Source organism: Oculina patagonica, chromosome 14, assembly GCF_052425735.1.
Source record: "Oculina patagonica isolate OP01 chromosome 14, crgOcupat, whole genome shotgun sequence".
Lineage (NCBI taxonomy): Eukaryota > Metazoa > Cnidaria > Anthozoa > Scleractinia > Oculinidae > Oculina > Oculina patagonica.
In genome coordinates, this window is record NC_135771.1 from 16,395,361 (window position 1) to 16,422,027 (window position 26,667).

Below are 26,667 nucleotides of genomic sequence, written 5' to 3' on the forward strand. Positions count from 1 at the left end.
TACTGAAGTGCTGAAAAGTCAGTATACTATCAATTATTAACGTGGCAAATTGATAATTCAATCGACCCCGCTAACTCGAACTGTTTTTCGTTGCTGACTCGTCCCCAGTCGTCTTTTGAGTCCGTCTTGAGTTCGGGGTTCTACTGCATTTAAAACCCAAGGTGGGGCGGGGCGAGGCGAGTGGGTGTGCAGCGCACTTCTTAAACCTTTTACCCTATCCCGGACCAAAATATGCAATTTTCCCTACTCTATTTTAAACGTGACCAAAAAAAGTCAATACACTGTTCCTGTGCAGAAAGTGCTTCGGTTTGCATAAACATTGTCGAAGGGCTTCAAATTCCCGAGGTTAATTAAATTGTACCTCTCAAGGGATGAATTATTATAATAATTACAATATAAAATAGTTTTTTCCAAGAATTACGGTACAGTTGTATACATAATTCTGGAAAAGAGGGCACAAACTTTCGGCTTTAATAACGGATTACTCACGGCCGTTATCTCCACCTTGAGTTTTCCTTTCAGAAGAAGGAAAATTGTTTTGGTCAAGGTTCTTATTATGGTCTTCTTCGGCAAAAGTGTTAATTTGAGTTTTTGCGATCTATAACTGGTAAAATTCTCGCGCTCCCGTTGGTCGGGGCTACGTTCGATGAAAAACTCTGATAGGCCATGAAAATGACGTAACATGTGACGTAACGCAGGGCATCTTCCGGAAAACTTGAGGAATCTCGCAACTTTTCCAATAAACAGGACTGAGAGTTAAAAAATGTAAATTGGGACATTTGGTGTGAAGTTTTCGACAGTCTTATTATTGGCTTCAAGCACACAAACAAGAAAACAATTCTTTATCAGAAAATTCAACATTTATGTTGACTTGTATTTACAAACAATATCTCCTGCATTAACACAGCAAATACGGCTAAAAATAAAAATCCAAACAAATCATATAACCACTGTTTGTATAACTAAAACTACTAATAAATCAAAAGGCTGTCATTAAAGGATAAACAATCCAGGATATGGTATACATTGTAATAATGTAGAATCTTTAGTAGCTTTTAAAAGTAGCTTTTGAAACAAAGAAAACAAGACAACCACTAAAATCATCAATGGTCATTAAAGTAATTTAGTTTTAACTGATTTACTGCATAGAAAACAAGAACAGCTTAAGTTTCTCAGTTAATTAATGCATGCACCAACTATGGTTTAAGGATTAAGTAAAAGTGTGATTGATTGAATTGATTGTTGGTATTCTTTTTCCTTTAGTGACTGAGTGTTCATATGAGAACAATAATTTAATAAAAACATGTCTACAAGCTGAAAAGAAACCCAAGGAATCTGGCTGATATAACTTATTACTGTCATGTGCAATGTAAGTCATTGCTAGAAAATGTACATAATTTTTATTTATTGTTGCCCCTACAGTAATGCAGAGCTGATTAACTTCATACTTAATTTACAAATATTACATTGTAAAATAATTACAGTTATATATCTCAGAAAAAAAGTTTACACATTGTGTAATACATGCTCAGATGCATTCTAAAAATAAAGTACACAAATTTGAAAGCCTGAAATATCCAATTTCTACTAAAAAATTATATTCAACTCTGATTAATTTCTGTCTGTTCTTTAACCATCCATTTCTTATCCATGAACTTTGTGATTTCAGCATTAACTATGGGATGATCTAGACGGTCTTTCCACAGTCTGTCAATCTGAAACAAATGCCAAAATCACCGTTATAATTTCCATTTGTTACAAGCTTACATAGTTCAACGCATATCTGTCAGAAAAACAGACAGATTGCAGACTTTTGCAATAAATTGAATGGCTTTGCAGATTTCTAAAACATGGCAGATCACGGATTAGCTGAAAACTTTGACATGGATTTTGACCTCCTGCCCACTTGAAATTCAGTTTGTTGGTCCTAAACAAAGCTTGGATCAGAGATCTTTGGTTATAAACTTTGGTCAGTACTTTTGATGGGAGAAAAATCAGATTTTACTTACATGTATACTTTTAACCATTAATAATTATGCCCCCTTTAATTCATTAAATGAACTACAGGCATATCAATCTTTTAACTTGAAAGTTAGCGTCAAAAGATGAACATCTACAGTTTGTTGCAGCAAAACCACATGTATTACATTACAGTACAACTATACTGCAGAAAGGTTTCAAGTATTATGCAGGTTTGAACAGATTGATGGATTGGGCTAAACAATAGCACAGGTTAGCAGATTTGAGTAGTCCTATTCATCGCATTCAATTACATTGTATGTAATACTTCCATACAGTAACTCGTGCACAGCATTAATTTGTGACCTAATCTTAACAAATTTAAAAATTTTAAAAATAAAAATTCTAAAAATAAATTTAAAGTAGCAGCTGCAGTATGAAAAGCTGCTAAATCCAAAAGTAGCAAGGGGTCATGAATAGAGGTTGAGAGCTAACATGTATGTATGGATTGTGGCTGGAGTCAAATAAAACAAAAATAAAAAATAAAAAACACACCAGTGGCTCTGTATTCCATCCAACTTCTTGTGCTGATGTTTGAGGGAAATTAAATTTCTTGACTGGTGTTTCATTAGACTTCTTGATGACTTCTAAGAAATTGTCTAAAAGATGGAAAAATAACAAACTCACTGCATTAGACTGTGAGCCCAATTCAAAACCTTTCTTGAAATTATTAACAGAAAGGACAATCAATCTTCAAGGATCTAGGCTCTTGTTACTTTTAAGGGACATGCACTCTATTTAATAGCCTAGGGAAAACAAATTAATGTTCACACAAAATCAGTAAAAATGACGAATGTGTTTTTTAAGCGATTTCTGTAAAAGATGAATACATGAATCTCTTTGGGTTCAGGACTGTCTTATTTTCGGTTCAATCGACAACAACATAATAATTGAGAAAAGACTGTTGATGCCTTGGTCATGACTGTGACATTTTGTTGCTTGTGAGTCAAGGATTCCTCAAAACCAATTAGTACTCCAGGGGTTATTTGCATTGTAAGAAAAAGCTATGCATGATCTGCAATGTCCCTTAAACAAAGTCATCTGTTGTTGAGAGTACTGCTCACAGTTGTTCACCTGTTTTCACAGAAGGTACCTCTATTTGTCATTTTGGTTTTACAGATGGTTGTTTACACCATTTTGCTTTTAAAAGAATTTAGACAGTTGTTTAAGAGTGTACCTCCAATAAAAAGGGGTGTCAAATGGTAAATTTGAGTTGTGAGTGTCAAAGGCACAAACCGTGGGATCTAGAAAGAACATCTTGAAATCTAAAAGCTCTGAGACACTATTTTTAGCATTAATTTTTTCATGAGGTATTTATTCAGAAAAAATCAATCAGGCTCAATTGGAGATTATTTTCCCACTTGAACGTAGTTTTGTTTTAGTTTTCTAGTTGAGCCAAGTGCCTCGTCTTGCCTCTTGCAAGTTATGGCTGTGTGGCAAGACTGACATTTTTCCTGCGAAACCCGAGACTTTCTTAGCTTTGTAAAAGAAATCAAGGCTTTGGGAAGGTGTCCTAGAAAAATTCAAGACGATGAGACCTTTAAAATTTGGCTTAAATTATGTGAGACATGCTCTTTTTCTGAAGGGCCATTCACCACCTGAGTCTTTCAAAGGAACATAAGCCAGGATCTACAAAGAACTGTGAAAAAAACTCTGAGGATCTTCTTGATAATATATTTTTTATTGAAAATCCTTGCGCAAAAATCTTCAAAGTTCTTGCCAGAATCTTAAGCACTCTTGCAAAAAGATATTCAATGATATTCTGTCAAGATCTTGCCAATATCTTGGAAGATCTTGACGGATTTTTGAGGATCTTGCAAAGATCTCTGCTATGCTAAAGTACATGTACAATCTTTGTAAGGTCGTCATAATTCATGTGTGTGTGTGTGTCTATAAAGATCCTTTGCATTTGTAAGGATGCTTTACCTTGAAGGATCTGTACTTCCTGATAAAAATGAAACACAAGATAGAAATTAAGCCGTCTTGCCATAAATGATGTTACAATGGACGGAAAGGCCAGTAGCGCCTATTAAGAACCAAAGTTTTGCAGAGATCTACTGTTCAAAGTAGAAACTACGGATAAAGCATTGCTATAAGCTTACCATCTTCCTCGCCATCAGCAGAGTCGTGCACAGAATTGGGTTTACCAGTCAGTGTATACACTACAAAGTACAATATATAAATGATCAATGCTTGTAATGTAAAGTTAGTTCCTAGAAAACAGAGCTAATATGACTCCACAGCTTACTTTTCTTGAATGGGTTGATGCTGTAATTTGTATATAACTTGTGATTTCTCTGCTCTTTCTTAATCGTTTCGCATAAAATAGCATTTTGGTGGACGTAATTCACTTCAGCGTTGCCTTTAGATGCCATAATTTTGCTTATTCTTGACGAGAAACCCTTTTACTTCGAGTGGTTTGCGAGACAGGCAAAATAAATACAAAATGGCGGCTGATATAAGCGTTTTGTCTGTAACGTAGTCATGGCAACACATTTCGTTTCCAGGATCCCGCGGCGAGTGGCCAGAGCTTTCATACCAGATTCCCGTTGAAAAAGTGATCATTTATTTCTTCAAAATGCTCGTACATCCATATTTTTGCCTCTTCACTTTCAATCAGACATATATGTCAGTAAACGACACCGTAGATCGCAAATGGCGCTAATTAAATATTATTTCATCTTGAACCTTAAGTTGAACATGGTTGAAGTTAAACCTTATGCTGGTCCAGTCCCTAAACTCGCAAACTGTTCGCAAGAAGGACAAGGCTCTCTCCTTTCTTTAGCAGCTGTGCCAAAGTAAGCCCTGAATTGACAGCTGATTTGATTGGGAAAAGGGGGGCTCACATATTATTTAAGGGACTTTTTTACGTTGGAGTTTTTAGGGCTTATTTTCGGGGACTTATTAACTATATGCTGGGATTTTATGCTATTTTGAAATAATTCATAATTATATCCTACGTATTCAGTGCTTTTAATTTTCGGCTTGTTAAGCGTCTAGAGCAATGTTGGATAGGCGCTATATAAATAGTAAATATTATTTATTAAAAATACACTTGACCACACTTTTACACTTTTAGTTTTGTACAGTAAAAACTATAACTGGTAGAGACAAACTTTTTTATTCGCCTTGCTAGGATACACAACATACAAAAATTACGTGTCTGATCTATCATGATATTGCGATCACTATGTAACATTTTTGTGGCATGGCAACTCATACTTTCATAAACATTTTTATTTCTCTTGCATATCGCCCTAATTTTCGTCCATCTTAGATGGTCCAATGTTTTACAGCCTCTTCGCGTCTTCGCTAGCTTCCAACTCATTTCCAAATCTACGGCATTGGCCAAGCTAGCTTGTCATACATTTCTTTGTTGATGTATAGCTCCGAACTGTTTATATAAGAAATCGCAAAGTGGGCTTGGGTAGCAGGGTGACCCAAGTGACCCAATTTTTTCCATGTAAATACTGAACATTTTGACTGTTTTTTATTCCGCGCCTAGTGGCTCGGTTGCCAGGGGCAACTTAACTTACATAAACGGCTCCGCAAAACTTTTCTTCATGTAAAGTGAAGGCGTCGTTTGAAAAAGTAATCTTTGATCAACCCTCCATCAATCAAAATAACACTTGATGTACAACAGCACATTTGTGCTTCTTTGTTATTGATTATTAAAGTGCGTCAACTTCAACTGTTCCATAGAAAGCGGTCTTGGCCACTTTTCAATCGAGCATAATTGCCCCGGTTTCAGTTTAACGAGTCGTACAGTATTTGCTCGACTTAATGGCATAAATTGAAACAAATTATACATTACAATTTTAAACAAGTCAAACTTTTTGTTAAATAAAATCAAAGATAAACTGAGATATCAATTATTTAATTGTGGACTTTCCATATTGAGTCGTTTTATAAGATCATTACTTGTGTCATATAAAGTCGGGTCACTTTTGCCGAAGCAATAAAATTATTGTGAAAATGGATTATTTAAGATTAATATCCTAAGACTATTAAAATTGCTTACATGGTTGTAATACTGAGAGAATATATAGCATGACATGACGAGGAAATGTACAAACGCACTTCAATCACAAGAACCGGAAATTAAGAATTTGACAAAACTGATTTCCAGCAATTGACTCAGTAGTTCATTAATTTTCAGTTTGCGGCAACCATTTTTACATTCTTCTAACGCGATACTTTTCGTGCCTGAGCACAGAAACTTCCAGAATTGTTGCATTTAATTTGTTATTTGGTCAATTTACTTATTTAATATAATTTCTTAACCATTTTAAAGTCGGTTTTCAAAAGGTACACAATGTAATGATTAATTTATTGTTCACCTGTTGATATCAAAGTTATTGAGATGCTTATTTGTACGCCAGTATTTTGTCTCTAGAGGCCGTTTAATTGTCAATTATAAAAAGCTTTATAGAGTCTTTCTTTATTAAACGCAGTAATAATAGGTCTTTTGCGAATTATTCATGTCACGTAGGCTTTTGTGGAGTATAGTTTCAATACAAGAACTACAAATAACGTATTGTTGTACAGCACTCTTATAGTTCACCGACAAAACAACGGCTGAGTCTAACTCTCATGGTAACAAAGAACAACGCTACCGAAATCACGATTTGTTATTTCTGAAAGCTTATGGAACCTATAGGTATGGTTTACTAAACTGGCTAATCACTATGTGGAATTGACCGCAACTGAAGGCGAATAGCTATCGTGTAACTGTTGGACTTATTAAACTGATCGTGAAAACTGACAACAAATTTTGAAGATGCCGGGTGCTGTTACAGAACCGAAGTCGACGCCATGGAAAGTTACAGCGAAAATTGTCGAGGAGAGGATAAAGTTAAAGCAAAATAACTCCCGTATTGCATTAGCACTGCACAATGCCAAAATACATCGACCGGGCTTATATCTGTCTGCAAAAACAACGTTCAACCGCGGTAGTGGTTTTGGAAGCACACAACAAAATACGACTGGGAGAAACCAGAATTCCATCAAAGCAATTCCGACCAAGAGAGTAAACAACGAGGTTAACTGCAAGCAAGAACTGTGGTCTCAAACAGAAAGAGATATCTCGAAGACTAGATCCCAAACTTGCTCTAGCGATGTTTCTGGTAAAACTGTGTCAAAATTGGATTCGAAGAAATTACGTTGTTCTTGCCAAATCGCCATGGATGCAAATAGCTACAACAGATCTCAAAATCTATCGGAGAATAGTGAAAGTCGTGCTAGACATGAAAAATCGGACAAAATAGTGGCACTGAAAACTGTGAATGTTAAGCCATGGGAAAACGATGGTATAAAGACAGCCAAGAACACTGAACCTCACCCGAGCATTCACGATGGAGATAAAAGTGTAAAGAGAAACCTCTCTCGTCTTGTTTCACTTCTACAAGAGTGCAACGACATGAAGAACTGCCCCTCGGCCAAGACACAAAATTCTCACAGAACACTTTCATGTCAAGATGATGACGGTACAGTACAACACCCAAGTCAAAAATTGTTAAAACCAGGCCGAATAGTTTATTCTCATAGCAGTGATTCACACGAAGGTCAGCTGGAAGATAACTGTCTTTCTGGGATACTTCTAGTAAGTTCCAAAATGCCTGCTAACCCTTGGTCATTTCAGCAACTTCCATCTATACACAGGGTACAGAAACATGTGAAAACACCCGATAGTCCAGTTTGTCCAGTTTTTGAAAGAGGTCCGAGATTGTGTGAAATGAAACCAGTTTGTAACCTTTGTACAGATTGCCGGAAAACGTTTCAAAATGTTTCGACAGTTTACGGCCCAGACTTGGAATCTGAAAACCTGACTCGACTTAAATACAAGTTGAAAGTAAGAGAGAGGAAGTTATTGAAGACGGAGAAAATAGTTGATAAACCTCTATACAAAGTAAGGTTCGACAGTGAAAGAACATCTTCTAACGAGTTAGTACGAGATGATCAATCAAAGAGCAAGCTAGGAGAAACGTTTACTTTGCCAAAGTTATACCTTTCACACCACTCCTCCGCTACTGCCAATCACCAAAAGCCGAGAAAAATGAAGACAAAAATGATTGATTCGACAACAACCTCGGAAACGTGTTCAAGTGTAGCAAAGCAATGTTGCTACAAGCTGGCAAAGATGATGGAGCGCTTAAACAGCTCGAACTCTCCTAGAGACAAACTTATAAAGAAATCCGCCAAAAAATCCAAAACACTCCAAGAATCTTCTACGACACTGCTATCACAAGCTGATCATTTAAGAAACTTAATGACGCCGCTGCGAGGATTTACTCCGCATTGCAGTGAATTACCTGAAAGTCCAATGTTGTGGAGAGAGAATACCGAAGTCAAAGGCAGCGGGCGCAAACAGCAGGAAAAAGAAAAGGAAAAAGGAGACTCAAAAGGAGAAGAAAGATAAAGAAATAAAATATATAGTGGTATTTAGAACTTTAAGTTCAAAAGACATAATCCATGAACAGATACTTTCTATGGGGCACAATCAAAACTAACCTCTTTTTTCGATCGTGGGGTTAAAAAAGTAAAAAAAAAACTAAAATACAAGTTATGGTCAGGTATAAATAGCAGATAATCAAAAAGCATAAAATAATAGTAGCAATCATGACACCGAACGGCATATAAAACAGAACAAAAAAACATGTAAAAAAACCTCGAATTTTCTGGCCCAACGAATCCTGAGGATATAAACAGAGAGATATACCGTGCCGGATTCCTTCCGATCCATGGTCACTTTATAGTTAGTTCTCGATCGGGAAATAAACCAAATGTTACATTTGTTCGTTAAATCTAGGGGGGGTAATAGACTTCTTGTGAATAGTACATTTTAGGCTTCCTCTCTTTCACTGTAAATGTTTAGTCGCTTTTCAGTCCGTTGTTAATTTTTGCGAAACCTTGAATAGATTGTAAGTTTACAACGCCGTCCCGTTTACTCACATCACTAAAACAAAATAAACGAAAATGTATCTCAATGTATTCTGTTACCACGGTAACCAATAAACAGTTATTATTAGTTATAAACAGTTCTAATGTTAATTTCAATTAAAATAAATTAAATTAATTGATTCATTTATGCTTGTGGTTGCATGATGTGTGACATTGTTATTTCCAACGACGTTTTAAAACCCTTAATGTAACCGACCGCAGCGCGCAATGAGGCAAGCATTGCACTGTTAAATCAAATAGTGACTATCTAATTTTTACGCAACCTCGATCCTTTTGCAAGTTTTCAGCTTTTTAAATTCCAAACTCCAAAGGCTTCTCCATGTATAAGTTGTAACTGCATTTTGTCACCAAAATCAAACCCAAAGTAATGATAAAAAGATAGATAGAGATTGTAGCAATTAGTAAACTATGCCCCAGGTTTTAATTACAGGATGTCGGCCTTCTTGAATAGACCGGCTCGTGACGAGGTTGAAACTATAAAATAAGTTGAATCTAGGCTTTGCGACGTCGGATTAAAAACACGTTAAAGGGAGTGAATGATCGAAAAAATATCACTCCGGGACATTCAATGACCATGGCTCAGTGGACTGAGAAAGGAAGAGACAACTGAAGTTTTAGGCTGGAACTTATTTTTTTTAGTCTGGAACTCTTCCGCCGCGATATGAAAAATATATTTCTGGTATTTTAATGTAAGATATAATGCACGGCGTGAATTATACGCTTAAAGGGGTCTAGCGGTCTAGCGAAGCCTATAAGGTTCGTCACGGACAAAGTCCGTCATCCGTTCTTTTTGTAGTCCAATCCAGTGGATTGTGTGGCTACCAAGCCGGGAAAATGGAACGACGAGGCTTGGTGGCTAAGCGATAGCCCGAGGAATCAAAATGGTGAACATATTGAGCAAGATTCCTCCACCGGCGAACTGGTTTGGTTCTAAAGCTACTGGGATCGCAGTTGCTGCCGTAGCTGCAAGTATCGTTGTATTATGGAAGAAAAAGCTGGACGAACTTAGTAGTAAAAGGTATGTTTGTGTGTCAAATAATTTGCTCAAATGTCAAGTCACTGTGCTGCAAACAGTGCAAATTTTCCTTTGTTTTCGGTTGCGTCATGATTTTTTAGTTCAAGCTTTTAAACGTGATTTTATTTGCCCATTTCGATGTTAAGTTTTTGTGGAGGGAGGAAAACCGGAGAGCCCGCAGAAAAGTTTACCCTCTGAGACAAAAACCAACAAGAAATTCAACCTTCATGTGATGCCGGGTCTGGAATTTGAACCCAGCATATGAATTTTTGTGCTGATTTGTGGGAGGCCAGTGTTTTCGCCACTGCGCCATCCCTCCTAGCTCCCATAATAGATAGAACCAGCTGGGATTGCAAACCTCGAGTTAATTGTGAATGAGTTTTACTTTGAAGTTTCTAATTATTGTTTTGTATTGCTTTGTTACTGCAGGGTAGATGTGACTGATGATTTGCACATCTCTTTAGAAGAGGTAAGGGACAATCATGTTTTACAGTATTCCAAATGGTCCAGCTGGCTCTTAGTTTTCTTAATCTGCCTCACATGTCAGGCATTAATAATAATTGCGGTTTTCAGTGATATGCAAACTCTGAAATTCAAAATCCTTATGATAATGCGTTTTCTCTGCTATCAGTCATAATCATGGCAACAGCCAACGAACCATGAAAAACAGAAACAAACAAAATGGATTAAAATCTACCAATCACAACTGACAGATGTGACCTTTTGACCCAGTTAAAGTGAACTTCTGTTTTCCGAGAGGTCTGCTAACTTAAAGATGATTGATGGCAGCAAAGAGCGTAAGCCATTGGTTGAGGATTGAATTTCAGAGTTCCCATATAGCTGAAAACTACAATAATAATTATGTTCAATAAGGGAGGGATTGAACTCATTCATCTTGGAATAATCCATGTTTTATTTGCTGCACATCCAACTCCTCTTTGTCGTACAGTTTACTCCTCCCTCCCCATGGACATACATGTACCTCTCCCTCCCTTCCTCCCATTTGTCATACACTGTATAGCCCACTCTTCCCCTCGACATAACCTCTCCCAAGATGATAGGAATCTGTTCCTTTGAATGAGTAGGCAGGGATATAGCTAAGAAATAACTAAGCCAGCTAATCAACAAGCCCAGCTGGCTGAAGTTTCTGTTGGCAGCTCTAAAAGTTTACCTAAGTCTTTGTTTTCATGTGATATTTCAACCGGACTAAATCTTCAGCCGGTGAAATTAGCCTGCAGCCGGCCCTTAGCAACAACCCTGAGTAGGGGCATCAAGCCTCAGTTTCATGCTTGAAGAACACAAGTATACAGCATGATTTTAACCCAAGTGTGACCAACATCAAATTTCTCTTCACAATATACTAAATCGAGAGAAGAGGTTATGAGAATTAATAAAATGGTCACCAAAGGGAAATTGTTTTTGAAATTTTTTATTAAATTCTTGCAACAATGCTATAAGAAAATGTACATGTATGAAGATCAGTCAGGAGAATTTGTATGTGGGTATTGGAACTTAAAGATTTAATGGCTATGAACACAGTGATGGTTCATGTTCTTAGGGAACTGTAATTAGGCCCAGGACTCTATGCTGTGCCTGGCTAGTTTCACACTGTGTCCGGCTGTGATGCTTTGCCCAGCTAGTTGTTGACTGACCTTTGATTTTAATGTGACCTCTTTGTTTCAATTGGTTGATCATTTTTAGGTGTTTCTTCATGGGCTCTTTACCCTTCCTTCTGCAGGGCTTGGAGGGTATACAAGGATGTGTGATCTTAATGGCTATGAACATAGTCACTGTGATAATATTAAGTACTGTTAATACATTGCCTCTCCTTTCTTAACGAAATTTTTGGATGAAACAAAAAGAAAAGAAAATGAAATTCCAGTTGAAAGGAAACTGTCAAGGGACTGCCACATATAAGTGACAGAAAAGCTTAACAAGTATCTCTGTTAGTGCCCTATAGAGCCCCCTCCTTGTCCACGGATTAATTAAAGGCCACAACTTATGTCATTCCCCTTCCCATTCTACTTCCACTTAAAATATTAACAAGGGGAGCACGAGTGCAAGTTTAAGGGGTTCTTCTTCCAAGTTTAACCAAGTTTAATCTACTCCTGCCATTTACAAGGACAAACGAGGTGACTGAGGATGACGCAATTACCATGTTTTGTTTTGTGTTTCCAAGATATAGATTTATGTAAACATTGGTAAATGTGACAGAGGAATCCCAGTTTCTTGAACCTCCAATGGCAGAGGATTCTTAAAGGTTTTGGGCAGGTGGGCCTCAGGGTTTTGCACCCGGGCAAATAGGAATGGTCCTCCTGGGGGGGGGGGGGGGTATCAGCAAGGACCTACATGTACCTTCTTTCAATTGGTGAACTGAAGTTGGTTCAAGTGTTAAAATTACAGCCAGGCAAAGCAGGCTTTTAGCCAGGTGGGAGTCCAGGAGTCCAATGGATGGCCACTTTTCAGAGAAAACTAATATGAATAACTGTATACTGAGGTTTTTTTTTAGCAAATTTGGAAATCTTTAGATGCCTTTGTACTCGTAACTGCAGAAAAACATCTTGCATGCTCCTCAGGCCTTCCTGTGGGGCAGAGTCAGGCCTTATAGAAAATTGGACTCCCACTTTTTAAATGCTGGCTAAAAGCCTGGGGCAAACGGAAACGGAAATTGGTTTAAGAAATCAAGAGTTTGAGAAATTGGGGTAAAATTATTGCAGTGTCCAACTGATAATTAAAAGCAAATTAAGGGGAGAAACTTTTGGTTTATTAAGTTATCAGAAAATACGAGAAATTGGAGCTTTGAGGAATTAGGATCGAACTGTATGCATAATATTAAGACTGGAATGTTAATTGGTTTTAAGAACTACATGTAACAGTGGAATATTTTCAGGAAAAAGCTGCCAAGAAAGAAAAGGCTGCAGTAAATGGTGTATTCTTCAGGTACATGTAATTATTTATTAATAAATAATAAATTATAATATTATTTAGGTAAAATAAACTGTACTAATTTTACTTGTCTAGCCATTTGTATAATTTTTATGAAAAGTAATATTATTTAATATTATATTATGTATAATATAAATAATAATTATATTATTTAAATATAATATACTAAATGAATATACCAGCCTGGTAATTTGAAAAATGTTAATAATAGATAATTATAATAAACTATGAATATTTTTTGTCAAAAAAAAATCCCTTTTTTGCAGAAAGTTGCTGAGGATTTTGAAAATAATCATTCCTGGATGGTTCACACCAGAGGTACATGCATTTATAATAATGTATGAATGATGAGAAAAGTCAACCCTCCAAGTTTATATTTTTCTTTAGTGGCCAATTTGCCACTGACTGCTCAAGTTTGGTCGCCAGTGAAAAATTAAGCTCATGCTTTCAATCCTTCTTCTCAATTTTAGTCGCCAGGCTGGCGGCTTCAGTTCCAATTTAGTTGCCAGCTCCAAAATTTTAGTCCCCATGGCAACTGAAATGGTCTTAACTTGGAGGGTTAAAAGTTGAATGTGAAACTGCCTTTGTGTTATGGTAGTAGAAAGAGCACCGTGAGAGGATTATTTGAAGGCATGCACGTAAAAACAGCCCCTTGAGTTTCTGCCAAAATCGAACATTATCAAAACAGCTCCAAATTTTGCATGCAGGTTTGTTTACATGTGCTAAACATTGGCAATGAATTCTTAACACTCGCCATTGCTTCATCTTCCATAAGATTAATAACATACATGTATGCAAAAAAAAAAGATTTTGCAGCTTACATTGTCCACAGTAATCCAGCACTGGACATTTTTCCATGCATCGCGTGTGTAAATCTTCGGCTTTATTACAGTCGTCCAGGATGTAAAAACAGCGTTTCACAAACCAACTTTGCTGGCAGCCATTTTCTCATATTTAATTTGCTCCCAGGCGGTGGCAGCGAGGGACTAAGACTCGCTATTCTATTGTGACGTCTTTAGTCACATGTTAGCAGTTCAAGTACAGAGAACAAAAATGGCGCTTTGCTTGGGAAAATAAACTACTGGTTCATTTGAGCACAAGTGCGTCCGCTTGGCGGTTGAAGGACATCATTAAGTCTGAAAACCCGTTTATATATTTTTTTTAAGTCGCACAGCATTTCTCGAAGAAATGAGAGATGTTCGGCCTTTGTTTTGTACAATACATACCTGCCAACCCCCAGAGTACAAAAATCTGGAGATGTCCAGAAATCTTTGCTTTGTAAGGAGATCATTTAAGATGATGTATGAATACTCTCCGAAAATCAGACCGAGAGATCTAATGAAAAACTTGGAGACTCCTGGGAAAATCTGGAGAGTGGACAGGTATGACAATAGCGCTTTTTAGCGCTTGACGATTGAAAGTTGTCTGACAAAGGCCGGCAGAGCCAAGTGGTAATAAAGTCTAAAAACACAGATCCCTTTTTTCGGGAACTATGTCAGCGTGAGTTTTGCAGTGTCCCCTTGGGTGCTGCAGCGACAAAGTTGCTGAGAAGTGACCTGGTTTTAGACTTCAAAAAAAATTCTTTAGATGTTTCGCAGGGCACCTTCCCTCGCAAAATTTTTTTCTGTGCCTCATTAAATATTCATCAATCAATAAATCAATCAATTGATTCGTGCGAACGAAAACCTTAGAAGTTTATCTTGTTTTCGCGGGATTTTGTAGATGTGTGATGATGTAAGGAGTGGAGTTAGAAGTGAGAGCAAGCCTGCGATACTTAACTGAAAGCAAAACTAGACGTATAAAGTGAAAACACCAACTCGTTAAAATGGGATCTTGTCACATAAGTAAGGTGCTGTACTGGCTGCCAAATAAAGCAAACATATTCAATCAATCAGTCTATCACAATCAATCTTTATTTAACTTTCACCTCAAATTACAGTTAACGCTAACAGATCAAAATAGTCTTGCCCGAAACAACAAAAATCTCGATGATTTGGTAAGTGCAGAATGCAATATGGAACAATTGAAAGTATGTTTTTTATATGTTCGTGTTTATTTGCTTTATTTTACTTTCGGAAAAACTGTTCACAGGCTACTTGTATTCTTTTCCAGGTGTTCCTTACGCTAATCTTTGCAAACGTAACACGACACTTTTGTTCGTTTGTAACAAAATACTTTTGTCTTCCTTGAAAATGCGATAACATGAAACTTTTGTTTTTTGTTTGTTTTACGGCGGCATCGATGACATTTGTTTAATTTAATTAAGTTACGGTTTAGACTGCACGAAAGACGATTCTCAAAAACTAAAGAAACAAATCTAATTACATATTTTTCGACAGGTTTTTTAAAACGCAGTACAGCTAGGATATTTGTTTCCTGGTTATCAGGTGTTCACGTTGAAAATCCCGGTGCAAGTTTTTGCATACCTAATTACGAAAGCACTGTGAAAGTCTCAAAACCTAACTTAATTAATTTGCGGTTTTTACTTGGCGCCAAGAAGTCTGCAGGAAGCCTACCGCAAACACGCAATACAAGCGATGTTCATGATAGTTCCAGAAAACAACGTAGACTAATCTGCGCATGCGTTTGGTGTAAATTACGTTGAGTAGTACCACAAGGAGAGCAAAGGGTTTTCTGAAACAAATATATACGTTTGAGATCTTCATATGAAAGTAACGTAGATGTGCTCCAGGTTTTACCTAGGAGTACGGTCAGGTGCTCCCCACCCCCGCCCCCTCCACAAGGAATAATTAATTAATTGATATTAATTAATTAATTGGTGATTAAAAGTTTACACATTAGCGCGTTAGGGGTTTATCACACGACTGCCCACCAAACCATCACAAAAGTGCATTCTGCACTAAAAAGCAGCCAACCGCAAGCAAACTGGCGTGAAAGCTTACTGCAAGAAAAGCGCACTCTAAGGGTTAAGGCTGACTCTGATCCTAAACTTAACTTGAAACGTTAACCCTAACCCTTAGCCTTGGGGTTAGCTTTTTCGTTAGGGTTAAGTCGTTAAGCCTAAATTTGAAATCGTAACCCTAACTTGAAACTCTAACCCCAACCCTAGGCCTTGGGGTTAGCTTTTGCGTTAGGGCTAGGCCTGTAATCCCAAAACTTTAGCTGGTTTCATTGTTTTGAGGAACAAAAGGTTTTCTTTGTTTATCGTTTGTGAAAGAAAAGTTCCAAAGATGCCGCCAGCAAAAACCTTGTCTTTTGCATGTGTTGTTTTTCGAAAACGAAAGAAAGACCAGCGAAATGAAACACAGGACAGTGTTTAGCACACGTAGGCAAACCTGCATGCGAAATTTGGAGCTGTTTTGATAATGTTTGATTAGCCAGAAACTCAAGGGGCCGTTTTTACATACATGCCTTCATGTAAAGCTTTTAAGAACACAACACAGTCAATTACCTGACACCTGTATCTGTTACAATTTTTTTAATGAAGTTTTTGTGTTTACCTCTAGACTGGTTACTTGGGACTTGTCGCTGCATCTCTGATAGCAAGGACATACTGTGATGTCTGGATGATACATAATGGCACTTCAATTGAGAGGTGAGCTTTCTTAAAGACAAACAAGTAAACAGTTATTTTGTGTTGAATTATTTGGGTCCCACTTGGCAGTCAGCACTGCACTACTGCAGTACACTAAGTTGTGGGTTGTTTGCTTGAGTAGTGTTTTGTGGATCCATTGAGGAATCAGTGAAGTGACAAGCTCATTATTTGCTCGATCTTGCAAGACTCGGTTCTTGACTGAGTTCTACAAACTGTACTATTGTGATTTACTATGAAGTGTAGGAAAAAATACAACATTTGATAACAACCCTCCAAGTTTACTTTTTTCCTTAGTGGCCATTTGGCCACCAACTACTCAAGTTTTGGTCGCCAGTGAAAAATTTTAGTCGCCAAATTAAGCTGATGCTTTCAATCATTCCTCTCAATTTTAGTCGCCAGGCTGGCGACCTTGGTTCAAATTTAGTCGCCAGCTCCAAAATTTTAGTCGCCATAGTGACTAAAATGGTCTTAACTTGGAGGGTTGGATAATACAAATGTAAAGTTACTGTTTATAACACCTTTTTGTATAAATGTCAACACAACTTTGTGCTACAGGTTGTATGTTACCAACATAGTATTGTGCAATGAATGAAACCATTATGAGTCAGACAAGTTTTAAAACTTTGGCACAACAACAGCTGTAGAAACTCTGTTCTTTGCTTATGAAAATGTTCACATCAATAAATTTATTGGTAGTCTTTCGTTTAGCCATTTGTGTAGCTCTCACTCATTTTACAAGAAAGAATTAATTTATTTTTAATTTTTGTGTTAAATTTAATATTATACTAGGTCAATTATTGGCAGGGATTTTGGTGGATTTAAACATCATCTCATTGCGCTGGTTTATGCCATGCCATTTGTAAGTACAGTGTACATGTACATTTATTTACTATCTAGACAATCTTCTCAGGGTGTCTTTAATTTTTGTGTCTTACACAAACAAGCAAGCCCCACTCTACAATGTCTCTATACAGACTGTTATCATGGGAATTTTGTTTACTATTAATTTTTGCCTGCATGCATGGCTGACACATGGCAGAGAGTGGGGTAGTCCATACTTACAGCTGGTACAAGGGGCCTGATATTATGTTTTTCATTATGCATTAAAATGACTGTTATCATGATTACTAGAAACTCTTAGGCCCGGGTCGCACTTGAGACACACATTTGAAATGTTGCAAGATGTTGAGGACAATGTTTGTCTCGGAACTTGTCCGAGACAATTTGAATCGTTGTATTTAGGGTCGCACTTGGAGACACAAAATTACCCTTCACTCTACTGTGTTAATTTCGCAGGAAAAATAATGTTCAAAAGGGAGAGGAGAACGGGTCGCATTGTTTCTATCTTCTTAATGCGAGTGTTCGTTTTAAACAATTGAAGCTCATAAAAGAAAGCGCGCCGCTGTTACCGGGAAAATATGAGCAAATTGCTGTGCATCATGATTCAGACTGCGGCTACAGAACAGTTGCTCTGTCCTATACCGATCTTTCCTTTCATTTGGATTATCTTGGCGAGGACTCTTTTCCCAAATAACGGAAATATCTGGTCAAAAATCGCTTGAATTCGTATTCATGACCAGACAGTGAAATGTGAAGCGAACAATTTTTTAAGGATCACTGAACTGATTGACACTTTTGTCACAAGAAAAACAATTTTTGTTTGTTGTTCTTGAAAAGTCCTGCGTTGAGGCAGAACGACGGCTCTTTTGAAGATTTGTCTCCGTGGACAAGTTTTTGTCTGCGTAGGGACAAGTAGGTCGCACTTGGCGTGGTCAACTGATGACAGGAATCTGACAGTTTTTTTGCTTATCAAAATAAACTTGTCCCGATTTTGTCCCAAGTGCGACCCGGGCCTTAGTTTCATAAATAAAGCCCTTCTGGTACAATGTAACTTGGACCAAAAGTTGTTTCCCTTGGATTGCCTTCACTCACTTGAACACTGCAATTTTACCCCAAATTTCTTGAACTCCCGATTTCTTGAACCAAGTTTTTTTTTTTTTGCTTGGAGATTTGAGAAATCAGGATTTAGGTGTATGTCATGTAAATGTATAAATTCTGATAATCGTAACAAATGTGCGATGTATGATTCAAAGACAAAAAGACAGTATGATTTATTAAACATTTAATATGGTTTCCGCCCAACATTCGAGCAATACAGCCAAAAATTAAGTTACCAACTAGTGGTAACCACAGGTTAGAGAGTGCGGGCCTTGACGCACTTAGAACTGAAAGGCACTGACTGGTACGAGAGTGCGTAATGTTAGATGGCAGTGTCGATAAATAAATGATAAAATGGACAAAAGATAATGGTATTCCGAGTAACGCGTCACGCAAGGAATGTTCATTTCCTGTTGCAGCAAACCAATCTATGTTGTTGATTACACAGTTTTGTGGAGTGTAATCGAGCACTCGTTGTGAACTGAGATGTGTTTTTTTCTCAGTCGGTAAACTCGCTATGTTGTGCTTGCCTTTTGTTAATGTGGTGCGATTAATGAAAAATCACTGGACAAAATTAAAGACAATTATTCTGAGCAACGCGTCACGCTTTAATAATTGCCGCGAACCGGCCGCGAAGCAGTCAGAGTTGTTTTTTGATTGACAGTTGATTGTGAAGTGTAGTCGAGCACGTGGTGTGAATTGAGATGTGATTTTCCTCGGTTGATAAACTCGCTATGTTGTCAGTGTTATAACGAATTCCTCGAGAATAACCGTTGCTGGAATCATTCGCTTTGCCGTTGTTTGATCTGTGATATAATCACAACAAATTTTCTCAAAAGCAGCACCTATAAAAACAACGTCTACAAATTGTAATGTTTGCAATCTTCCATGTGACAGAAGCGTAGATCTTATGTGACAAACTGTTGAGAGATTGACTCATTTTTCGCATTCTTATCGTTCTTGGAGAAGAGATTTTTCTCTTCCGTTGTTACGACAAACTGTCGTGATTGACACATTTTTTGCATTCCGATCGTTCTTAGTGGAAGAACAAAATTTTCAACTTCCGGTTTGCAGATAGCCTTTATAAACGTGGCGCGTACGCGTAATACGCAATCCGCTGGTCACTGTCAAGATTAGGGTTGCGGGCCTCTCTTGGGCCCGCAAAAAGACCTCTTAGCATGATAACAGTTTAAGTACAGCTAACAAAAACCTGCCAAAAATTAAGCTCTCAAGCTGACCCCGCGAGAGAAAAATGAATTTGAAATTGTCAATAATTCAGTTAAAACGGACATTTCACGCCAGTTCAAAACAAAATGGCGTGCGTTATAAACATTTTTACGAGGTTTGACTTTAATTTTCTCAAGATTGCTTTAGAATTTAATTACGGGGTCACAAAGGCAAATGAATTTCGATAAGGTCTTTTAAATGGTATACAAAATGTTGCCGTACTATGAGTAGATTTTTGGTACTTAATTTTCGCACTCGTTGCTCGAACTTTCTGCGGAATCCGTCTTAATTGTTTAATATTATACTTTTATTTTTGACAGATATCTGTAACAAACCAACTTCTAAAGGTCAGTTAATTTAAATGTATTTTTAATTAGTTAACTTAATATTTATCACATTTAGATGATGAAGATGTAATTTTGCTGTGTTCTCTATCTTCAAGTTTTTTAGAGCTAAGAAAGCATGTTGTAAATAGAGCATATTATTTTTAATTTTAACGCCCTGTCAGCTTCAATAACCTGCCACAGACACAGTGATTTTATATATAATTAGTTTTTAGTTAGTTTATTGTAAATTAATCATCTAGTAGATAACTTAGTAACAGTTCTAGTTAGTAATTAATTAAATAATTAATTTTTACTGTAAATGTAGGAATTGTAATTTTAGATATTTTAATTGTAATTTTAATCTTAGCATAGTTGAATTTAAATGCACAACCCCACAAGCTTTTAGCTTTAATTTTTATCGTGTTTAAATAAAGTTTTATCTATCTATCTTTCATTGTTGTACTGAGTTGTTCTTATCTGCCATTATCATATTCAGTTTGGATTGAATGAACTTAAGTTAAGGTTCCGCACAAGATTAACTCTTCACCTGTATGAACAGTATCTAAGGTAAGTTAGTTACGGTACTATTTCCAAGGGAATAAAATAAAATGATTGAGGACTTCTATAATTTTCCATACACTGTAAACTTTGCTCATGGTGCTTTGGAGGGGATGGTAACCTCCCATGCACTTCCCACACCTCTTACTCCCACTTCCCGTACCTTTTTCTCTCGCTTCTCGCCCTTAAGGTTGTGGTTCCCTCCTCTTTGTCCCTTTCTTTTGCAAAAATCGACCACATCACTGTCGTATAAATCTAAAGCAGTTTACAATACTTTTCCAGGGTCCTAAAATTTGGAATTCTCTACCAGAATCGATCTCTGGTTCGAGTAGCTTCTCTTCTTTTAAGAAAAAAATGATTAAATTTCTAATAAAATGAGTCTGAAATTGGCCTAGCTGCACATTCACAGCGAAATTACAAACTTATTGCTAACCCGAGGTGGCCTCCACCATAAGCCTTGTGGTTTCTTGGAGGTCTCCTCGCCCTATCTTTTTAAGTTATTTTAATTTGTATGTTTAATTCTGAAGTGGGAAATAAATGATGATGATGATGAAAAATATAACAAAATTTTGCGGAATTTTTCCAATTTCTCCCTGTTCCCACTACCTTGGGAATCTTACGTTCTGCGCTCTCTTCTCCTGCCTCCCATCCCTTTTCTCCGGGGCTCCTGCTCCTTTTCTCCCAGGCTGCCACCCTCCTGTCCCCCTCCACCTGCCAATCAGAATGGCCCAATAATATTATGATAATTGGACTGGGTAAAGTTTCTTACACTGTTATTACACTGATAGTGAATTTAAAGCTGATTTCCAGTCCGTACTGCGCAGACTCAGGGTTTGTTTTCATTTTTGTTTTGAATTCGTTGAAACGTTACACTTCGGTGACAGCATACATGAGGTCTTTTAGTCCGCCATTACAGTTCGTTACAATTTCCGATGAGCTGAAACGTCGGTTTGGAATAGCGTCAAGGTTCCTCTACTCGTTATTATTTGTTCTGCAAGGATATCTGGCGTTAATTATGAAGAAAAAGGTAAGTTTGTCACGGAATTTTTAGTTTTGCTTGTAAACATTCCTTCGTGTGGGCTCACATAAACATTGCAGCCGAGATTGCGCAATACGGACTGGAATTCATCTTTAAAATATAATTTAAGCTGGAAACAATATTTTAATAGTTGTGAAAGATGTTATGTACAAAATCTGATTCTCTGATGGAAGTTGAACGCATGTCCTTCTGCAAAGCAATCAGATGCTCTAACCACTGAGCTATAAAGAGACGTTATTAATTACATTCATAGATTATGTGTGACAGATGTCCTTGTACTGCTAGGATCAGCAATGCCTAAGCATCCCATTGGAGCTAGGGAAAGGAAACCTGGGAAAAAATTTAGCTTCGTAAATGAAATGTGAAATATGTACCGTATTTTCTCGATTAAACGCCGGGCCCCGAATAAACGCCAGGTCTCCAAGTTGTATTTGAAAATAAACCCCTTAAACAATTTTCAAAGGTTTAATATGATTTAAAAACAATGTCTACAGGGCTCAAAATAACGGCCGGTCAAAGGACAATGTCCGGCCAAAATGACGATTTGTCCGGACAAAATTTTGGTTCGGCGGTCATTTTGACCGGCGAACCAGGACGTAATTTATTCTTTTTACGGATCACTGTTGACATGAAGCCGTTGGCGTTTCCTTTCTTCCTACATGCCGAGCAAAGGCACAGTTATCTCACTTGTAGCATGGGCATATGTCCTTTTACTATTTAGTGTTCGGTAGTAAAGAACAGTAAAGTGCTTACAACCAAGATCGCCTCCACCCGTAAGTCGTTAATTAATGTAAAACTATGCAGAGTAATATTAATAATATATAAATAGTTGCTAAAAATTTTAACGGTCATACTTTTGAAAATGTATGTAGCTTAGCATACGAAACGTCAAGTTTATAAAAATGTGATTTTTCATAATGTTTATCACCGCTGTTTGTGTTATATTTTTAATCAAGTTACGATGGCCTAAAACCAAGAGTCTATATGATAGAGTAATATAACATTACGGCTACTGAGCATTTTGTTTTATGTAGAGTAGAACGCAGAAGGAATGGAAATTCAAAAAGCGAACATAATAAAATGACACATTTAGCGATCAACACATTTAATTTTAAGCCTTATACTCTTTAACAACGAGTGTTTTAGCTTATGAGGCGATATTTTTGGCAGAATAGGCTATTGCTTCAAAGTAAATACTCATGACAATATTTTGACCGGTCAAAAACGAGACATGACCGAGCAAAAATTGATTTGGCCGGTCAACATGACTGGTCAGTATCCGAAAATTATTTTGAGCCCTGGAGTCTAATTATAAAGCTGCCAAAAATAATGAATAAAAATCGTTTCTTAGAAACATAGGGCTTGAAAAAAACTCCTGAATTCAAATAAACGCCGGCCCTATCGGGCCAAGTTTGAAATAAACGCCGGAGGCGTTTAATCGAGAAAATACGGTAAATTCCGTTTTCCACAAGCTTTGTCCAATTGGCAAATTATTGTTACAACAGTAAAGTTCTGCATCTTAACATAGATGTTCTACTGTATTTCTAGCACATTCACTTTCTACAAAATGAGCAACTTGGATAACAGGATTGCAAATGCAGATCAACTTCTTACTCAGGTGTGTAATAATGTCCATGTTTGCATGCACTGATATTTGAAATTTAGATTGTGTCTATGTACAATAAATAGTAGTTATCACACAAGTAGTCAGAATTTCCATTCATAATAAGAATCTGTATCTGTTGCTGACTGGTTTTTGTAAAGTAAGTCAGGAATAGCTGCATTTTATTTACTAGTCCGTCTGTCTGTCTGTCCGTCCGTCCGTCCGTCAGTCAGTTAGTCAGCCAATTAACCAAACAAGAGGTGATTAAGTGATTGACTTATTAATTTAACCAATATTGGTCAACTGGGAAGAAAATTGTTTTTCCTTTTTAGTTAGCTTTTTATATGCATAGTGAAAATAGATCATTAAATATTTTTTAAAAATGGTTATCATCATGTATCAGTAACTAACATGAATTTTTCCATATCTAATCAATACACAAAGGATGTGGATAAATTCTGCAACAGCCTTGCTGAACTTTACTCCAACATCAGTAAGGTGAGTTGACAAAAGTTATATTTTTATTGTAAATTTCCCCAGTTACAGCTGTAGAGTTAGTAATAAATTTGATATTCACTGTACATGTGTTTTTTCCCCATGATATATACATGGTTTGTACAGCTTGAATAGCACTTGCATTTCAACTTTTGTCTTGAAAACTCTTTGAAATTTGAAGTAATGTTCTCAATGTTTGTAAAAGAAACTGAAACTTAAGAAAACAGCATGAGGAAAAAAAAACACTTTTTTATTCCGTTTATCAAAATGTAAATTTTCTTTGCTTATGCGATCATTAGGCCAGCAGCTAAAGCTTGTTCTGTTTCTATAACATTAATAGGAAGTGAACTTGTACAGCATTTAGTGTCCACTTTCTTACAGGGTTTTATTTTTGTTTATTAATTCACAGCCATTACTTGACATAGTAATATATGTCCAGAAGCTGACAGGAGCAATTGGTATACAGGTACTGCTCATTGTAAATAATTTTTATGTAAATTTGTATAAAACACTCCACTTGAGGTCAAAGCACTTACTAGTGGCCATCCAATCAGAACTCACACACCCCGGGGGGGGGGGGGGAGGGTACTCCCATAAATTTCGGATAAGGGTGTGCCGCCAAGGTTCTTAAACTCTGACCCTATTTAAGGATAAAGAAAGCGAAAATTGATACCCTTTTTAAGGCCCAAAACCGAAAAATGACACCCCATTCAAGGGGAGGAGAAGCGTTCCATGACGACCCAAATAACGGCTAACCGCGCACGGCAAGACACAAATCTCTATAAAATCGCTTTACTAATACCTGAACAGAAAATTTAGTTTTAAGATACCTTTTTTGGTTTAGCTGGGCGTTTATTTTAGCTTATAGAATTTAGGTATCCTATCTAAGGATCACACCGGGAACTCATTGCCAAAAGGAGCAAAAATGATACCCTATTTAAGGACCGAGAACCTCACAAACCATACCCTATTGGGCGGCACATACCTATATAGGCCACATATGGGAGTACCCCCCCCCCCCCCCGGGCTCACACCGTACATGTACTTGTTAAACTGTATATGTTAATAAAATTATTAATAATGTATCGGTACATGTTACCTTAAACCACTAGCAGTTCAATGTGTACTTAATACTAATGTTAAAACCTCATGACAATACACTCTTGGGACCTGTAAAATTGTCTTCTTAGGAGAGGTTTCCTTAAGGGGTGTTAAGGTGATTCCACTGAATTGCATTGCGCATCCTTGCTGCGCATAAGTTTTCGCGTCATTTAGCGCGCGCAAGAGCGCGCGCGCATTCAGAACACTGCGAGATTCCCTTCAGGCTAAGCTCGGTAGGGAAATAAATGGTCGTTTTCTCCTAAACGAGCACGGTGACCCCCATTTTTTAATGCATTAATTTAAATTTCATACGGTTGTCTACAATATATCGTGATTTAAAGAAAAGTTTAAAATTCTGCATTGAGATATTTTAATTTTAATGCCGTAAAAACACGTTTTTAGGTGGTGCCGTTAATGTGCGCACGAAGCAAAATCTTTAATCTCTTTCATTATCTTAATTTCTGTACAATAAGAATAGTTTTTTATATAAGATCAAAGTCTGTTTTCTCGAACTAGACTTATACTTTAATGCAATAATTATTTTTTTTAGAAATAATAGTTCCCCATTTGGGTTACTCGGGTTTCTAATATATACCTCGCGGGTCGTATATTTACGATAATGCCCATCCATTTTACACAAGAACTAGCGCGGTGACCCCCATTTTTTATTTCATTTTTTTAATGCTCATAACATAATTGTAACCTGGACCGTGTTTCGAAAAAAAATTTAATACTCCTCCTATTTCAGTGGAATCACCTTAAATATAATGTTTGTACAGTGCTAGGTCCATGACTAAGTCCTCCTACGAAAGGTATCTGACTGTTGGCAGAAGTTCAACTGTAATAATATCTAATTATTTATCTTGTGTGCACTCTGTTATTCTTTGTTCAAGGGACCAGCCATCATGTTGGGATACTTAGCTGTTTCAGGACTTATATTAACAAGGTACCCTATTTTTATTTGCATTATGTAGCAGTACATTGTATATATTAATACCATTGCATTTAATTTATGAACTAAAGAGTTTGAAATCTTATTAGAAAGGGTACAGTACATCTATACATGTTGGTCATCAATTCTTTAGACTGCGAGCAGTCTCTTTTTTTCTTGCTCCAAATTGCGTGGGAGAAACAAGAAAATAGCAAGCAAGTGTGATATAAATTATATATACCAGGGGCAAGGCTGCAAGCCGCAAGTAGCATGAGTTCCAAGAAAAAGAAAACTCATTAAGGGAACTCAGTGTTTTTCTGACTTTCTTCAGTTCTGCTTTTATTCTTTTTTGTATTTTTATCATTTTGGTAAATTTTGCAATTTTTGCAAGCACCTTGCTAAAAATCCTAATAAAAACTTTTATTATAATTTTCGTAGCTGCATTCAGTCCTTGACATTACTCATAGAACTGACAAAATACAAAGTTAAAACTCTGATTTGAATCTGAAGCATTAAACTTCATTATAACTAATTTAGTTAGTTATGTTCAAACTCTTCAATCACTTTGTTGTGTTTTTATTCCAATGGGCGCCTTAAATTGTGTGTGTTCGTGAAATGTTACTTTGTATTTATGAGTAAAGTGTTTAGAAGATCTACATTGAGTTTTTGCTTAATCTTGGTACTTGCCTACTTTACAAACAGACTACGTCGACCAGTGGGACGAATGACGGCAGAAGAACAACACCATGAAGGGGAGTTTAGATTCGTGAACTCTCGGCTTATAACTAACAGGTAGAGTATTGTCTTGTGTAGAAATAACTAACCTAAGATTAGAGCACCCAAATCAAATGTCAAGTAGGTGTCAAGTACGGTTTCTTTGTTGCTAAACCTGTTACAACCAATTTAGACCATTTGGCTTGTATCCTTATAAGCTGTTGTTTTAGACAGCCAGT

At 36.9% G+C, this 26,667-nt stretch overlaps 3 protein-coding genes across 4 annotated transcripts in view; 2 read left to right on the forward strand and 1 right to left on the reverse strand.

Moving 5' to 3' along the window:
* Positions 1-838: 838 nt before the first annotated feature.
* LOC144638680 (cilia- and flagella-associated protein 144-like) lies at positions 839-4,482 on the reverse strand. The gene is made up of 4 exons (XM_078497906.1): positions 4,268-4,482; positions 4,122-4,181; positions 2,515-2,618; positions 839-1,715 (listed from the first exon to the last, which is right to left on the reverse strand). The coding sequence occupies exons 1-4, from the start codon at positions 4,392-4,394 to the stop codon at positions 1,602-1,604; spliced, it is 405 nt and encodes a 134-aa protein (XP_078354032.1). The 5' UTR covers positions 4,395-4,482; the 3' UTR covers positions 839-1,601.
* Positions 4,483-6,799: 2,317 nt separating this feature from the next.
* LOC144638997 (uncharacterized) lies at positions 6,800-8,437 on the forward strand. Its single transcript, XM_078498266.1, has one exon. The coding sequence runs from the start codon at positions 6,800-6,802 to the stop codon at positions 8,435-8,437; it is 1,638 nt and encodes a 545-aa protein (XP_078354392.1).
* A 1,416-nt stretch (positions 8,438-9,853) lies between these two features.
* Positions 9,854-26,667, forward strand: part of LOC144638619 (ATP-binding cassette sub-family D member 3-like) — a 47,192-nt gene continuing 30,378 nt past the window's right edge. The window contains exons 1-13 of one of the 2 annotated variants that reach the window (XM_078497818.1): positions 9,854-9,997; positions 10,424-10,463; positions 12,885-12,934; positions 13,207-13,258; positions 16,408-16,496; positions 17,286-17,355; positions 19,982-20,008; positions 20,484-20,554; positions 23,133-23,202; positions 23,632-23,685; positions 24,092-24,148; positions 25,677-25,729; positions 26,417-26,506. In XM_078497818.1, coding sequence (XP_078353944.1) covers positions 9,861-9,997; positions 10,424-10,463; positions 12,885-12,934; positions 13,207-13,258; positions 16,408-16,496; positions 17,286-17,355; positions 19,982-20,008; positions 20,484-20,554; positions 23,133-23,202; positions 23,632-23,685; positions 24,092-24,148; positions 25,677-25,729; positions 26,417-26,506 — 860 coding nt within the window. In that variant the 5' untranslated portion in view covers positions 9,854-9,860. Of the gene's footprint in view, positions 9,998-10,423; positions 10,464-12,884; positions 12,935-13,206; positions 13,259-13,950; positions 14,087-16,407; positions 16,497-17,285; positions 17,356-19,981; positions 20,009-20,483; positions 20,555-23,132; positions 23,203-23,631; positions 23,686-24,091; positions 24,149-25,676; positions 25,730-26,416; positions 26,507-26,667 lie in introns of those variants that run through there. The other variant, XM_078497819.1, reaches the window with a different exon arrangement.